The sequence below is a fragment of the Zalophus californianus genome, chromosome 7, assembly GCF_009762305.2.
Source record: "Zalophus californianus isolate mZalCal1 chromosome 7, mZalCal1.pri.v2, whole genome shotgun sequence".
In the NCBI taxonomy this organism is placed as follows: Eukaryota; Metazoa; Chordata; class Mammalia; order Carnivora; family Otariidae; genus Zalophus; species Zalophus californianus.
The window spans coordinates 59,873,732-59,889,602 of NC_045601.1; the positions used below are offsets into that span (position 1 = coordinate 59,873,732).

Consider the following 15,871-nt stretch of genomic DNA (forward strand, 5'->3'; position numbering starts at 1 on the left):
AAGCCGAGCCAATTGGAGGCGAGGAAGTTTGTGAGTGGCATTAAGGGAGGGCGGGAGAGAGGGAGCCCGGGAGTGAAGTTGAAGCTAAACCGGTGAGCTATAAAGAAGTTACAGGGGGGGCGTTTTCGGCTTCCAATTAGGAATAATACTGGGTTCGTAGCAGCTACCGAGGAGGAGGATTCTAAAACCACCTCACCCGTGCCAAAACCTGCATCCCCCTCGTTCTCCCACGCACCCCTTCCCCAATTCATGACCAAGAAAAGAAAAGGGAGCCAGGGCGCGCTCTGCTCCTCTCTGCCGGTGGGAAGCCGAGAGGCCGGCGGAGTTGGATGGTAGGCATGAGTACAATTAAGCGGTGCGCGCCTCTGCACCCCTTGCCGCCAGCGGGGACTGAAGGTAGGTGAAGCGGAAGACACCTTGCTCCCGCCCAGAGGCTCTGCGGCGGAGGGGGAGAGGCCGGGACGCCTCCCACCGCACCCCTCCCCGTGCCTGCGAGGGGCTGTCGTGAATGTGCCACCTGTTAACCTGGCGCTGCCGTGCCCGGCGTGTTGCCGCCCCCGCTGGGCAGGGAGAGCCCTGGGTCGCCTTGGGAGTCCCGAGGGACTTGATGTGTAAGTGCCACTTTTTGAGGAATCCCTGAGACTTGAGACCCAAGCTAGAGAGGTAGCCAAATTCCAGATCTGCCCAAGTGGGGGGACTGAAAGGCGGCCTCGGAGCTGTGGAGGAATTCTGATCTGTGGAAACCTGCTTTCCTGGGACATGCGCTTGGCCTGGGCACAGGCACGGGGACCGGCGACTGAGGGTCTTCTGAGGGTCTTCAAAAATATGCATTTTGTTATTTGGGCAAGTTCCCAGGGGGCTGGAGAATGTGGCTGGCATGGATGAGGGAATGGGAGCATTATTTGCAGGGGGCTCAGTCTCGCCCCTTCCTCCATATCTTAAAACAAACAAACAAACAAACAAAAACACGGAGCCTGGAGAGGCGCGCTGAGGCGAGCTGAGGCCTTTTCCGGCCGTTTTTCGGAATTCGGGCGAGTGCATGAGTGATTGCGGAGCGGCAGATCTCTTACGCTCTGATGCTGTTGTCTTCACAGTGGCCTGAAAGAGTTGTCCGGCATTCCTGTTCTTCCCAAAGGGGCTCGGAGCCTCCTCAAACGCCGCGGGACTGAAGAGCAAACGTCGGGGATTATTATGTCGATTTTCTGGGGACCGGGGTTTGCCTCGCCAAACAGAAGAAAAGGCTGGCTTCTCAGGGGTCCCGCCGGCATTTGATACTCAGAGACTCCTAGGATTGTCTAGATTGCCGTGGATCAGCAACTTTCCTACATTCAAGTCCCCTATTTTTTTTAAAGAAAATCATTTTCTGTTTGCTGCGTTGGTCTTTCACTGACATCAATACACTGAAGCAAAGACTTTGGTCTTTTCATTCAAAGTATGCTTTATATTTTTGCCAAATATGATCTCTAATTGAAAGTTTATTGTTGCTTTTGGATGAATCTGTGGAGTTTATGTTGTAAGAAGAAAGGGAGAACAAGACACAATGAAAGAGAAGTCCAAAAATGCTGCCCGGACTAGGAGGGAGAAGGAAAACAGTGAATTTTATGAACTGGCTAAATTACTGCCTTTGCCCTCGGCTATCACCTCGCAGCTGGACAAAGCATCCATAATCAGACTCACCACCAGCTATCTCAAAATGAGAGTAGTGTTCCCAGAAGGTAAGTGACTCTGCCCAGATGGAATTTCAAAGGCAGAAGGGGTAGAGGTTTGCCAGTGAGTGAGCCTACACCACTGAACAGAGTACATTCACACATATATACATACTCTCTGCAAAGGGAAGTTTAGCATGGCTGCTTGACTAAGGACCTCTCTGAACTTAGAATTCCTGTTGCCTTTTTATGGCCCTTTCTACTTCCCCATTAATACTTTCTCTCCAGTCCATCGGATATGTTTGGTTGGGAAGCAGCCCAACAGTGCTTTTGTCAACACTTCAGATACTGAGCTCGATTGAAAGTACAAGTAATCCAAACATGACTTTCCTTCTTTCTTTCTTTTTTTTATTCCTCTTGTTAGAATTGTATCTAGCAGAAGGCAGGAACATTGCCAAATTCTTGTATTTTGCTACATGTAGATAGACCCATGTACATGGAGCTAGCTAAGCTAGAAGATAATTTCTCTCCAAGTTTATAATTCTGCAGAAGAGAAGCAGGCATATTTATGAACAAATTTGTCCTGAATTTACCCAGTCTCTTGACTGCTTATAGCAAATTTATTCTGAGTTTTTGAGACATTCACAGATTCTGAAACTAACTCTGGGGCTTCGTGATTTGCAACTCTGAGTTTGATATTATCTCTGAGATAATAGGCTAGGACCCAAATACTTAAGGGTGACCCAAGAAGACCAGCCCGTGTGGAAAATATCTTCTAGGTGGCAGGTTGGCAAACGAGTCCTGGGAAAATTCTTTTAGGGCCTAGAAGGAAGAACAGCTGAGCTGGTCATGATTTAAAACATGTATTTAGATTATCAAGATTCACTGTGTGAGGACAGAGCAGCCGTCAAAGAACACTGTCCTGTATAAAATCATTTATACTCACTAGGAAAAGGATACTTCTCTCCTCCATCTCCCCATCCTTTCCTTTACCCACATTCAAATAATATGTACAGATTTTTTAAAGTATTTAAGATACATCTTCGCTAGAGGAGAGAGATTGGGAAATATAAAGGAGAGAATACTAAACAAACAAAAAATTCCAAGAGAAAGAACCCTGTTTATTTACAAACCAGAATGTCTTATTTGACCCACAGAGGTTTATGTTATTGTTGATTTTGGGTGTTTGGGGTCTGTTGTTTTCTTTTAAGGAAATAGGGGGAAGGAAATAGCCATTATTGGGCATGGAGTTTCACTTTGTTTGATCTTAACTAGAAGTTATTATCTGAATCAAAATCTTGCAAAACATGTCGACAAATTAGCCAGGGGCACTAAAGGAAAACTTTCAAATTATAGTCCAATTTTACCCCAGAACTACAAATAGTGTTATAGTTGTTTTGTCTTAAAGCAGTTCCTTGAACAATCTCAGTTGACCCTGGAAACCACAGGAGGAGAGGAATCAAAACCTAAAGTTCCTGAAAAGTTAAAAAAAAAAAAAGAAAGAAAAGAAAAGGGGGGAACTTATATATTAAAAAACCATATTTCCCATTCAAACTGTGCTGAGAAATGCTGGTGGGAAAAGTACTATTATGCTACACTGCCTTCTGTTTTTTTTTTTTTTTTTAAAGGAGATTTCGTTGTCTTTTATACTGTCAGCGCCTACTTTATAAAAATAAAGCTATTGCGAACTCGGCTGGCCGCGCTGTTCCTAACAGGATTATTAGCAGTGATTTGTCAGCCCCTGCGGTCTCAGTGGGCTCCCTTTCTGCGTGATTTCTAGCGGGTCTCGTCAATTATCGGTGCCGATGTCGCTCGCTGTTTGATCAGAAGAAGCATATGGTGCTGCTTGTGGGGCTGCGAGTAATCGTGGGAGGAAAAGAATAGGGGATCGGCGTTCCCGGGCGGACACAGAACGACGGCTAGGAGCGCCAAGGGAGTTGCTGGGCCGGTGGCGCTGGTCTTTGTCGCGCAGACCCGGGTTGGCGCGACCGGGAGGGTTGCGGGCTGTTTTTTTGTTGTTTTGGTTTTGTTTTCTAAGAGAGCAAGCTGTCTTAAATAAGTGCTAACTCCACAAATTATAAATCGCGTGGTAAATAGGAGGAACAGAAGGTAAACTCTCTTAGCCAACTTCTTATTTTTAAAGAGAACACTGGCGAAGACCCCCCCCCCCCGCCCCCTGGAGTCCCCTTGGTGGCCGGGCGGATCCCCTGTGGCTACTTTAACCGCGACTGTGCTTTCTGCAGCCCCCTTCACTTTCCTCCGGAGCCCGGAGCCCCTCCCTCCTCTCCCTTCTCCGGTGGACTAGTGTGAGTTTATGGGGAGGAGGGGATGGACGATGTGTGAACTCTGGGCACATCATTTATTTCTCCAGCTACTGTTGAGCTCATAACTCACCCGCAGTCTCCACCCGGTGAGTTAGAAGGGTTATCCGAACAGCTGGCTCCTAGGGATGAGGTTTTAATTTTAAGGATAGATTAGCTTCCAAAACCCAAAACCCAGACAACCTTTAAAATATTAAAGCCCTTTAAAATATTGAACAATAACAACAACACCCCCCCCAAAAAAACAAACAAAACAAAAAAAACAAAAAACCCAACCTCTTTCAAAGGAGTGAAAAAAATCACAAGCAGCAAAACCAGGCACAACCTGCAGAGGGTGCCAGATTTGGGTTCAGCTGTGGACGGGGCAGAGAGTAGACAAAACTGGGTCCATGACAGTAGGGGAAACTGGGCACTTTATGTGGACGTAACCTTTTTTTAGTGATGAGAAATAGAAAGAATTTGAAGCTGTAGTTCATGTTTATACCTATCTTGATGCCATTCCAGCACATAGTAGGTCTTAAATTTTGTTCTAAGGATGGAGTAAAAGATAGCTATTTCATCATGGTAAGCATTCTGTCGCATGTAACATATGGATTTTGCAAGGTATATAATCTAAAATAATTATAAATCTGATGACATCTTAGTTATAAGCACAATGATGACTATAAAACTCCACTGTTTTGACTCAGATTACATTTCATCTACAATACCCAGGTAATATCAAAAAGCTTAAATCAACAAACAGAAATCTTTCCATACTTACATTTGAAAAACATAAGAAAAAACTTAAAATATAGCTAATTCCCCATCACTAAATAGAGCTCCACCCTCCCCCAGATTCTGGTAGATTCCTGGTCTAGGGGCAAACTTCAGTTTTTACTTATCTGAGTGGATAAAATTGAGCCGTGGAAAGAAAAATGAGACAGAAAGAGAGATTGGGAACACAGGAACGGGATATGGGTGCCTGGAATAATTAAGAATAAAGCATTAGATTGGAGACTTCATACTTAAAAAAACACAGGGAAGATTACTATGAAATCATTAAAACTGTGTATCTCCCATTGGCAGCATATTCCATTCTAAAATAGCCGTGCAAAGAAAAAACTTGAGAAAGGTATGAGTCTTTGGTGTTATCAAAGCTAGAAAGGCAGGATAAAAAAGAGAGATGGTGTTCCTTGTATGCAAAATAAGACAAATTCAACTAAAAAGAAATATGTATTTGTTACCCAGATATAATACAGGTTTTAGCTGGGGGCGCAGTGGCTTGCTGAATAACCTTTGAAAGGATCAGGCATGTTTTCAAATCTATAGCCATTGAGAATCTTGATAACATCACACTACCATTTCATTGTCAAGATGTCTTGGGAAAATAAAAATAATCACAGAATTGAAATTAGTCACTGTGCAGGAAAGGGAGTCTCTACAAAGGCTGGAAGGACAAGGTTGATTAAACAAACCTCCACAGACCCTTTCTATAATATTCACCTCAAGATTGAAATCCTTAATCGCCTTATATTTTTTTGAGGCCAAGAACTGAAAGAGAAAAAGAGGCCCCATTTCCCACGTGGATGGGTGATTTAAGGCTGTTTTTCTTGCTGCTCGGGGAAATGATTGAGCATTAGGTTTCCATGTTTATTTTCTTACAGAAGTTTTTCTCATTTAAAAGCCTTTAAGCCCAGTTTACGCTCCACGCTGGTTTTCTCTGTTTAATTCCAGTTTTGATGTTGATTTAAAATGTAGAGGGCAGAACTAAACTCCGCACAGAGCATTTGCAAGACAGATTTATGTGCTAGAAATTGTAGATTAGATCAATAAAAAAATACTTTTTTTTCTTTAAAGGGGACGGTCACTAATAAAAACAATAACAACAACGAAACAGGGCATTATAAGCTATGGCGAGATGCTTTTAAGCAGGGTACAATCACACACCGGAAGCTAAAATCAGGCTAATTTTCCAGAGGACAAACATGATTTCTAGGAGAGTTATTCTTCAGTCCTGGGGGAAATCTCGGCAGCTTGGAGATTTGCAGACGCAAATGTGGACATAATTCGAACCCATGGATTCTGGCTCTATGTCGGCCCAAGTATTTCTCAACAGAATGAAGCTTAGACCCAGCTAACACCTTATGATGTTAGCTGTCCACCCATTGCCGGTCTCTGATTCATGGAATTTTAAGTTTTGCGTGGGGAAGGAGAACCCTCAATATTTAGCAAGGGGCCTGCTACTTAGTACTAAAACATTGTTGGAGAAGTGCAGAGCAAACTTTCTGCAGGTAGTCCCATCCGGGAGGCGGGTCCTGCGCGGAGTCGCTCGACCTCGGTGGTTCGGGCCAGACCCGAGACAGCGACCTTGTAGAAGCCTCTACGGCCTTCTGGTACGTAACGAAGCACGCAGCTGGGAGAAGGCTGCTTGCTGCCACTCGCAGGCCAGGTCGGCGCGGCGAGGCCCATTCTGTCCCGGCCGCGGATGGCCGCAGCCGAGAGTGCGCCGGCTGGAGTCTCCGCACGGTCCAGACCGTGGTCTCTGCCCTCCAAGGTTCGAAGACGTCCCAGCGCGCCTGCCCCAAGCAGAGGCCGGGAGGGTGCGGGAGTGCTCCCTCCGTCATTCATGCTGCCCCGGGCCACCGCCCCAAGGACGGGCCGTTGTTTAAACCTTAAGTGGAGATCCCGTCCGAGCGGACAGTAGTGCGGCGGTCGAGTCCCGGCTGCCAAATGGAACACAAGTGGGATACGCCTGAACAGCGCGGCAGCCCCGTCCGCCCACCCGCGCCTGCCTTTGGGGCAATGGTATTGCCCCTCCCCGCCACGTTTGAAGACCTGGAGCCCTGGGGCGACACCGCTTGACGTTTTTCAGCGTCACGCAGGCACTATTGTCAACCCCGCGTGCATTTCCGTCCCACAATTTAGTTTGGACAAGGCTGAACCCCGCCTGTCCTTGGTTCCTGCACGTCCTGCTCTCTTCGAGGCAGGCTCTGACGCCGGAGGCCAGCTTGGCTGGCATTCTCGATCCCGACTTGGAAGCCCTAGCTCCAGGGCCAGAGCACAGCGAGGGTGCAGAGACAATCAATGCTGGGACTGTCAGGCTCTACCCCAGATTTATAACTAATATTTGCGGATTTCCCGGGCGCGGCCAGGGGTCTCAGAGGCGCGCAGGGGAGAGCAGGGCACACACTGCCACTGCGGAGTGCAGAACACACAGAGGAGTGCAGGACACACACTGTAGGGTTCAGGCCGCGTCGCCCTCTGGAGGTCGGCCACACCCGGCAGGTGGCCGGAGGGCGCCTCGAACCGAGAGGGCCACGGCGCCCTAGGCGTGGGGGTGCGTACGCCGAGCCTCGGGAAGCAGCCTTCTACCCAGTGACGGCTCCGGGCGCTCTGTCTTGTCTAAGGGCGCCCAATCTCCGTCCCTCTCTTCCCCAGAAAGCACAGCTTCTTAGGCCCCCGGAACCCTCACAGGAAGACCGCTAGATTGCTGGACGGGGGTGGTGGAGGGAACCCAGGTGCCTGACACAAGTTCCTCCGGGACCCGAAGTTAGGAGCGCCGTCTCAGAGGGCTTTTCCCCACCTTTGTCACCAAATTGTGGTCAGATCCTGGGACAGCTCTTCCAGTCCCCTTCCCACCCCCATATTGCCTAAAAGGTATATCGCGATCTGTCAATCAGATGAAGCTTTCTGGGAACTACTATAAGGAGGATACATTTCTATTGAGATATAGTTTATTTATTAAAGGGAAGGGGGAAAGAACAGTAGAACAAGCTCTTCTCTTCCTCCTCTTCCTGTCTGAGTGAAGGAGGTGATGATGCCAGGTCTGTAATCTATATTTTGTCAAGGGTATGAAATTCATTCCGAAGGAAAAGCTCGATCAATTTATTTTTGCTGCTTGTAATAACACAGCTGGATGATGCTTTGAGCTCATGCTAGACTGGGGCTCATCATTCATTCGCCAAGAACGGGCCTAAATTGTGCCTGTGGGATTAGGTCAATTTTAGTGGATCTACTTCGCCTCATTTGGTTACTAATTGGTTTCTTGTTTTATAAATCGAAATCTCATTTTCAGGAAATTACAAAACCCGTGCAGTCAGTCCATTGAGGTAATCCTTGGGTCAGGGGGTATTTAAATGGAAATGGCTCAACCGAGCACTGAGGGTAAGAGTGAAACTTCGCCCGGGTTTTCACATGAAATGTGAGCTAGCCCTTTAGATCCATAATAGATACATCCCTTCTAATACTACTTATGTAAATATGATAAACCAGACTTTAAGGGTAGAGGGGGGCGGGGAGAAGCAAAATTTATCTGCTAAGGTTAATGTGGCATATCTTGGAAATCTTCCAAATAGATTATGTTTTCCTTTGTCTTCGGCCACTTTAGCTGGGGAAAATCCTTTTGTCTAAAACCCGATTTAGTTATCGCTTCCCTCACAGAGCTCCTTTTCTCCTTTGCAAAACCCTGTTCCCTCGGCCTCACCGAATTACAAGAGAATCTTTAGATCTTGTTCCCACTGTAATCCTGCCGCAAAGGGAGCTGGTTTCCTCCTCATTTTAAACAGACAATCAAAGGATTTGTGAATTTTCTGCGGTAGGTCAAGTGCAGAAACGAAATCTCAGCTTACCCCCCTCGCCAACTGAAATTGGGAGCGGGAGCGCTTCACCGCCTGAAGGAGGTGAGGGGTTCCGGGGAGAGGGGTCTCTGGCCCACTCCAGGATTTTCGGGAGGCCGAACCTTTGACCGGGGCTTCAGAAGGTGTCCTGGGAAGGCTGAAGGGCGAGCTCAGCCCTAGGATTAGGTCAGGAAAGCCTGGCAGGTAGACGAGGGCAGCCAGTCCCTTATGAAACATTAACCCAGACAAAACCGTGTGACGGAGATTTCAACCGCAAACATAGAGGAGGCAATGCTCCGTGAAAGCAAAAGGTTCCTTAAAAGGTGTGGGGGTAGGGGCAGGAGAGGGCGAGGGAGGCCCCCGTTAACCTGCGCTAGGCCGACTGTTTATTAACCTGCGGGGAAGCCTTATTTTTCCCTCGTAGGCTCATACTAATGAGGCCGCAACCCGAGACAACAAACAGCCCAGGCTGGCGCTGGGGTTCGGAACCAGTACTTAACCCCGAGCCCAGCTCGGGGATTTTCAAATGATTCGGGTCGGGAGGCCGTTCCGGGGCTGTTTCCAGCCGACTTGGGAGAACTTCACAGTTTTTAGAATAAAGGCTTTTGTTGGCCCCAAGCGCAGACTTCGCACCCTTCCGGAAGACAAGATTCCAGACGCGAGGAGGCCTCTGCCAGCTCCCAGGGCGCCGGAGAGCGCCGGCCCTTCGCCCCCGCACAGCTTGGCGCTTTCAGGCCTCGGCTGGGCCCTGGCGTCCCCTGGCCAGCGTCACCCGCGTCCCCGTAGCAGGTTCCTTTCCCCTTTCCCCAGTTTGGCCTCCTAAACCAACACCCCCGCCCCCTTCCGCCAATTTTGGGTGTGTGTGTGTGTGTGTGTGTGTGTGTGTGTGTGTGTGAGAGAGAGAGAGAGAGAGAGAGAGAGAGAGAGAGAGAGAGAGCAGCGATGAAAAAATGAACGCGTCGTGCCGGAAACCAGCGAGGATAGCTTGGCCGAGACTCGAGGAGCGAAGGGAAGGTGACACGGAAGGGGTGTGTACAGGTGGCTGTGGCGGAGGCCCTCCTAAACAGTCCAGGAGGACCAAAGCATCTGGGCAGTGGAGTCACTCAAGGGAGGGAAACTGGGGCGGGCTAAAGAGGCAGGAGGGATTGACTAGAGGCGAGGGAGGGAGAGGAGTCCGGCCGCGGGCGGGGAGCCTCAGTGTTTGCAGAGCAGTGGGGAAATCGTTAGATTTATTTAGATGTGCAAACACCCAGAAAGACCCGATTCGAGCTTAAGGGGCGCTCATGGTTACTCGTTACCAGGGTTTTGATCGCTTGCTTAGGAAGCAGCTCCTGGCCAACACATTTTAAGAGTCCAACTCCATGTTTTATTCTGAAAGATCCGCCCTCACCCCCATATTACAATGCGAGTGTGTCTGTCATTGTGTACTTCATAGTTATTTGTACTTTAATGCAGTAAATCAGTAAATCATCCCCCCTTTTGTCATGTTAAACCTTGTTTATTGGTGTAAGAATAAAAGAGTTTAACTACCTAGTTAAATCAGCAGCAACACTGTTAAAAAATATTACCTGTAACTAGTTACAGGTAGTATAACCTCTGTCTCCTCAAGTTTCCTCTGCCTTATATTTTTTTCATTTTCTTTCTACAAACAGGTACTATAGCAGATTCCATATTAATTTTTTAAAAAAATCAGCCACGGGTATTCAGAGAATTTTATTTTTTAGGCATCACCAGAGAAATGATTTCTAGCAAAACCTGGAAAGATCTTAACGTGGTAGCATCGAGGAGAGAAAGGGACTTTGTTAATAGATGGTACGTGGAAAGTAGAGAAATGGAATGATTGTCTATATCCAATAAGGAACGGAAATATTGCTTAGACGGTATTAGCACCAGAAAGTAACTTCAAAAGAGCGTATACAATTTTTTTTTTTGGAGTCGAAGTTAGGACGTGTAAGTCGAGGGCTGGCTCAGGGTGGGGAGGTGGGGAAGCAGAGGAAGAAGGATTGCTCTGGGATGTTGGTGCTGGAAGCCATTCTCAAGCAAACGGATTTCTACGGAGGGAATCAAAGTCAGAGGCCTAGGGGAGGAAAATAGCTGGAGAGCCCCGCAGCCCAATGAGAAAGCCCATCAAGGGCCAGCTGGACCTGGCTCGAAGCCTCAGGTATTCGCCGCGGCATTCGCTTGATGTGTGGGGCCTCCTGATAAGGAAGATGATGAAACTTTGGGAGAGAAGTAGTGTCCCTCACCCCTCTAATAGAGCACACTAGTGAACCTACCCAAAAGTTACCGCGGGGGTTCGGTGTCGGCCCCTTCGGGGCACAGGCGGTCCTCAAATTCAGCCACTTGGGGTACTGCCAGGAGGGGCGCTCAGCCAAGGCCCTGTCCTTCCTGAGAAGCGGCCCGGGAGGGGGAGTCTGACCTCTACGCAGTCCTTTGTAAGTGGAGAGGGCGGGGCCGAAATTTACCAGCTCGCGTCCCCTGCTGTTCTGGAGCGAGGGATCTCGGATGGTATCCAGTCATGTGTGCGAACTTGCGTGTGTGACAGAACCGCGAGATTAGGCTCAAACTGCTAGCCAGGTCGGACTCCCATCTCTTAAGGGTGTCTCTGTGTCTCCACAGGGCTCGGCGAGGCGTGGGGCCACTCGAGTCGCACCAGCCCCTTGGACAACGTGGGCAGAGAACTGGGCTCCCATCTGCTCCAGGTACCGGCGCGGAGGCACATATGCTTCGAGGGCTCGGGTGCCTGGCCCCGCGCCGGGCTTCTTGATTTTTAGGGAAATGGGATGAAGCCCAGACGTGGCCTTCTCGCAGCCCCTACAGCTTCTTCAAAATTAAAAAGTTGAGTTCTTAACCTCGTCGGGTGCTGATGGCACCTCTCGAGGCAGAGAGGAAGGCAAGGTGACAATGGGTACGTTGGGTTTAGAAGGGAGTCCCGCAAGGCCCCAAATCAGGATGGCTGAACCGAGGCCCTCCCTCGGCGCCATTTGACACCATTCAGCTGAAGGAACCGGAGCGCGCCGGGCCAGGCTGCAAAACCGCCAGAAATGAAGGATTTACACAGGAATAACGGGAATCTGGTAGAAATGCCCATCAATGCTTTAAGCCCACACATTCCGGATCCAGCTGCGCTGCAACTCTTTCGTCTCCCTCCCTGTAGTTCGCGGGCCCTCTCCTCTGTCTCCATGAGCTCTCACCCCAGGCCAGCCCAACCCGTGTACAGACCCTCGCGTACACACATACAGCTCCCCAGGTAATGAGTTTACCCAATGTGGAGGCGCCCATTACCGCCTTGTTTGCAGTGTACACCGTTTTAAATTGCCCGTTGCCCGCTTAAGTCGCATAGCAAATATTTAAAATAGCAAAACTCCCGGTGGCATTTTTAGGCTTGACACTTGTCTCCTACCGTCCACCCCCTTATTATTATCCATGTCCACTGCCAGCTCCTCATGTGGGAACCTCAAACCTAAAAAGCATGGTGGGAATCTGAGCTGGTTCTTCCTCCTGGGCCTGGCAGGAGTGCTGTGGCTTCCCCTGTCCCGCTGCTACACTGTCCCTCCCTCAGTCCTGGAGGCCAATGAGATTCTCCTGTCACAGAGCACACAGAAAGGCCCATGTAAGCATTCCCTCATAGGCCTGGCCTCCAAACCTCTGAATTAAATAGAAAGGCCTGTCCCTCTCCTTTCTCAGGGACACCTTTCATCAGTTGTCTCTCAACAAGGCCCTCCCCCCCCAGTCTTTCCATGCTCCCAGCTAATTTCCCTCATCAATATAAAAAAGAGGATGAAAGCCAAACAATCTTCCACTCCTTCTAGTTCTTGCCCAATCTTTTCCCTCTTCTTCATCCCACACTTCTGGAAGGACTTAATTACCCCCTCAGTTTCCATCGCTCTGCCTGCTGCCCTCACTTCCACACCCTTGCAGTCTGGCATCTCTCCTAACTGTTGTGCTCTGTCTTGGCCCCACCACATTTTGATATCCAGCATAAAGATGCTCATCTCTTATCCTACCCGACTTTGTTCATTCCACAAATATAGGAGGGCCAACTGTGTGCCAGACAGAATGTCCTGCCCACATGGAGTTTACATTCTAAGGAGAGCAGCCTTGCAAACCCACACAGGTGCTTTACATAGTATAACATAGTAACAGGTGGTGTAGGTGCTGGGGAGAAAAATAAGGGCAGGGGAGGGGGCTGTGTTTCAGTAGTGCCACTTAAAATGGGGACATTATAGAGGACCTCACTGAGAAGGGGACATTGGCGCAAATACCTGACAGAGGTGGCACTGCTTACTTGACATTCACCCTCTCCCTTGGCTTCTAAAGTAGCACAATTTCCTGGATTCTTCTCCCTCTCTACTTGCTCCTCTGGTTTCCCCATGCTGTCTGGCTGTAAATGCTGGCATTTCTCCAAAGTTCCACCTCTGTTTCTCCTCTCACAACTTCAAGGCCTCATGGGTGATCTCAGCCAAAACCATCACCTCAACTTCTTTCCCACATTCGCATGACTCCAGCTGGTTTCTCCTGTCTAGACATCCTTCTGGAGCTCCAGATTTTTGTTTCTTACTGCCAACTGGAAATCTGCATAAACCTGAAGTTTAGCATCTCCAAGACAAGAATTCATTTCTTCCCTCCTCCAGACTGCCACTCATACAAAAACTCACCATGCTTCCCTAAATTTTCAATCTTGGTTCATGGTGTTACCCTCTACTCAATGACCTTGAAGTCCCTCTCAGCTTCTCTTTCTGCCGCTATAAATTCCACAGCTAGAACCATCTTTGACTTAAACTCTCCCTCTTTATCATCAACTGTTGACCACCCAAATTTAGGCTCAACCATCTCTGATCTCTTCATCCCCACTTTTTCCTCCTGTAGGTCACTGTCCACATTCTGCCATTAAAAAACAAAACAAAATGAAACACAGGCACACACACACATACACACACACACACACACACACACACACACACACACCCCTAAGCATGCTATTTCCCTGCTTACCTGTGTAGAAACTGTTGGAAACCATCTCCAAATTCCTTAGAATGGTATCTCAAACTCTCCAAAAACCCAGCAGCAGTGTACTTTCTTAGCCCATCTCTGGCACACCAAATCCATCACACCTGAGTACACCAGATACACCCTCCCCCCAGTCCCTGCCTTTCTCTCATCATTCCTTCTGCCTAGGATACCCTTTCTCCCATCTCCAGTTCAAGCTTCCTCTTCAAGGCTCTGCTCAAATAGTTTCTCTGAGGCCTCTCTGATTCTCCCGCAGGACTCTGGCCACTCAGCCTCTGCGGCCCTACAGCACTGTCTTTTCAGCTGTGTGGTCATTATATCTGTCTTTAGCCAGTCACTGCTGCTGGACTTCCAGCAACTTGAGAGCAGGATCTGACTCATCCTTATGTCCCCACTGCCTGGACTGAAGCCTCATTCACAGAGATAAAGGGATATTGAAAGTCTAAGACTTTCTTTCATGGAAAGCCTGTCGGTTTGATGCATCAATGTAAACACACATATGTACACACTATACCACTACTCTTACAGACTTGCTGCCTGGAAAGCCTCTCGTTTCCTAAACCCCCTCTCCCAGATTCTTTCTGGAGCTATTGGGCAGCTGCCTTCTGTCTACAAACTTTTCAGACTGCCAGCCCTTCCATATGGTTCAGTGCCCATTTCCCAAGCCCTGCTGCTACTCTTTCCATTATAGGATGCTGCCACTATGGAGTCCTCCAAGACTGACACAGGAAACCTTTCGTTCTTTCAGTGACCATCACCGCAAGAAACTACCTACTTCTTATCACAGGCTGTGATCCCCTGCCCCCTATATTTGTGTGTGTGTATGCTATAGATATGTCTGTATTGTCCATTTTGGTGAATCCCGAGTCTCAGAGGACAGTAGCCTTGCCAGCTACTTCCTCCAGGCATCTCCCAGTGTGCTGCATGTCCCAGATGCTTACATATTTGGAATGAACAAGAGAGGGAGGGACTCTTGTGGCAAGTTTTCTATGCCCTATTTCCTATCAGCCTCTCTCTATCCCCTCTGTCCGCTCTTCCTGACTGAACATCTCTAACTTCTGCCCCCAAACCCAGTTTCTCCCCATGGCCCAGGGGGGCTCTCTATTCAACTCTGTTTCTATCTCCCTAGACCCTGGACGGCTTCATCTTTGTGGTGGCCCCAGATGGGAAGATCATGTACATCTCGGAGACAGCCTCAGTCCACCTGGGTCTTTCTCAGGTAGGTGAGTGGTCCACACCTCCAGCCTTCCATGTTTACACTGAGAGCTGGAGGCCCGCGGTAAGGGTGGGGGTGCTTTCCCACAGCTCTTATATGTGCATTTCTGGGCCTGGAAACATCTCAGCTGGCAGGCAGGTCTGCATCTCCCCTTTCCTCTACTTCCCTTATCCTTACCCTTATCCTGCTACCTTTTAGAGTCCCTACCATAAGTCCAACATCATGGGTGTTGTTTACTTACTAACTTCTGATGTGTTCACCTGAACACTGTCAGGGCATTGCTGTACTATTATTACAGTATTATTATTATTTCCTTTCATAGATGAGGAAGCTGAGGCTTAGATAGACTGCAATAGGTAGCCAGCAGCAGAACGGGAATAAAAACTCAGGGCTGACTCTAAAGTTCTGGCTCCTGCCCTCACAGTCCTGTAGACACGCTGGTCCAATCTTCTAGCCCTGCCAGGGCATTCCACCACCTCGGAGAAGGTGATACCCTCCTCTTTACAGGTAGAGCTGACTGGGAACAGCATTTATGAATACATCCACCCGGCGGACCACGATGAGATGACCGCTGTGCTCACGGCCCATCAGCCCTACCACTCTCACTTCGTCCAGGGTAAGCAGTGCAGGCCAGCGACACTTGGGCCCATCTCCTTTCGCTTGTGGCTTTTCCCCAATTAGCCACTGGAGGGGCAGGGACTGGGTCGCGGCCCCACCCGTCTCACAGGCTCACGACCTGCCCCTCCCTCCGCTCCTCTCTCCCAGAGTATGAGATCGAGCGCTCCTTCTTTCTGAGGATGAAGTGCGTCTTGGCCAAGAGGAACGCGGGCCTCACCTGCGGAGGGTACAAGGTGCGTGGCTGAGAGGGACGATCCTAGCCGCGTGTAGCGGAAAAGGGCAGGACCAGAGGAGCTTGCGGCGTGGGAGGGACGTTTCGGCGTCGCTGACTGCCCCGGAGGGTATCCCCCCGCGCGCGCCGCAGCGCTGTCTGCCCGGGAGCACCTGGAGAGTTGTTGAACTTTGTGAACACTTGGGGACTACTAACTTTAAAGACTTAGTTTCACTGTGTCCAGTTACCGC

At 49.1% G+C, this 15,871-nt stretch overlaps 1 protein-coding gene across 1 annotated transcript in view; it reads left to right on the forward strand.

Moving 5' to 3' along the window:
- The first annotated feature begins 1,204 nt into the window (after positions 1 to 1,204).
- Positions 1,205 to 15,871, forward strand: part of SIM1 (SIM bHLH transcription factor 1) — a 65,448-nt gene continuing 50,781 nt past the window's right edge. Inside the window, exons 1-5 of the mRNA XM_027603194.1 lie at positions 1,205 to 1,715; positions 11,185 to 11,267; positions 14,705 to 14,794; positions 15,299 to 15,407; positions 15,557 to 15,642. Of these exons, the coding sequence (XP_027458995.1) occupies positions 1,541 to 1,715; positions 11,185 to 11,267; positions 14,705 to 14,794; positions 15,299 to 15,407; positions 15,557 to 15,642 (543 nt within the window). The 5' untranslated portion in view covers positions 1,205 to 1,540. The remainder of the gene's footprint in view (positions 1,716 to 11,184; positions 11,268 to 14,704; positions 14,795 to 15,298; positions 15,408 to 15,556; positions 15,643 to 15,871) is intronic.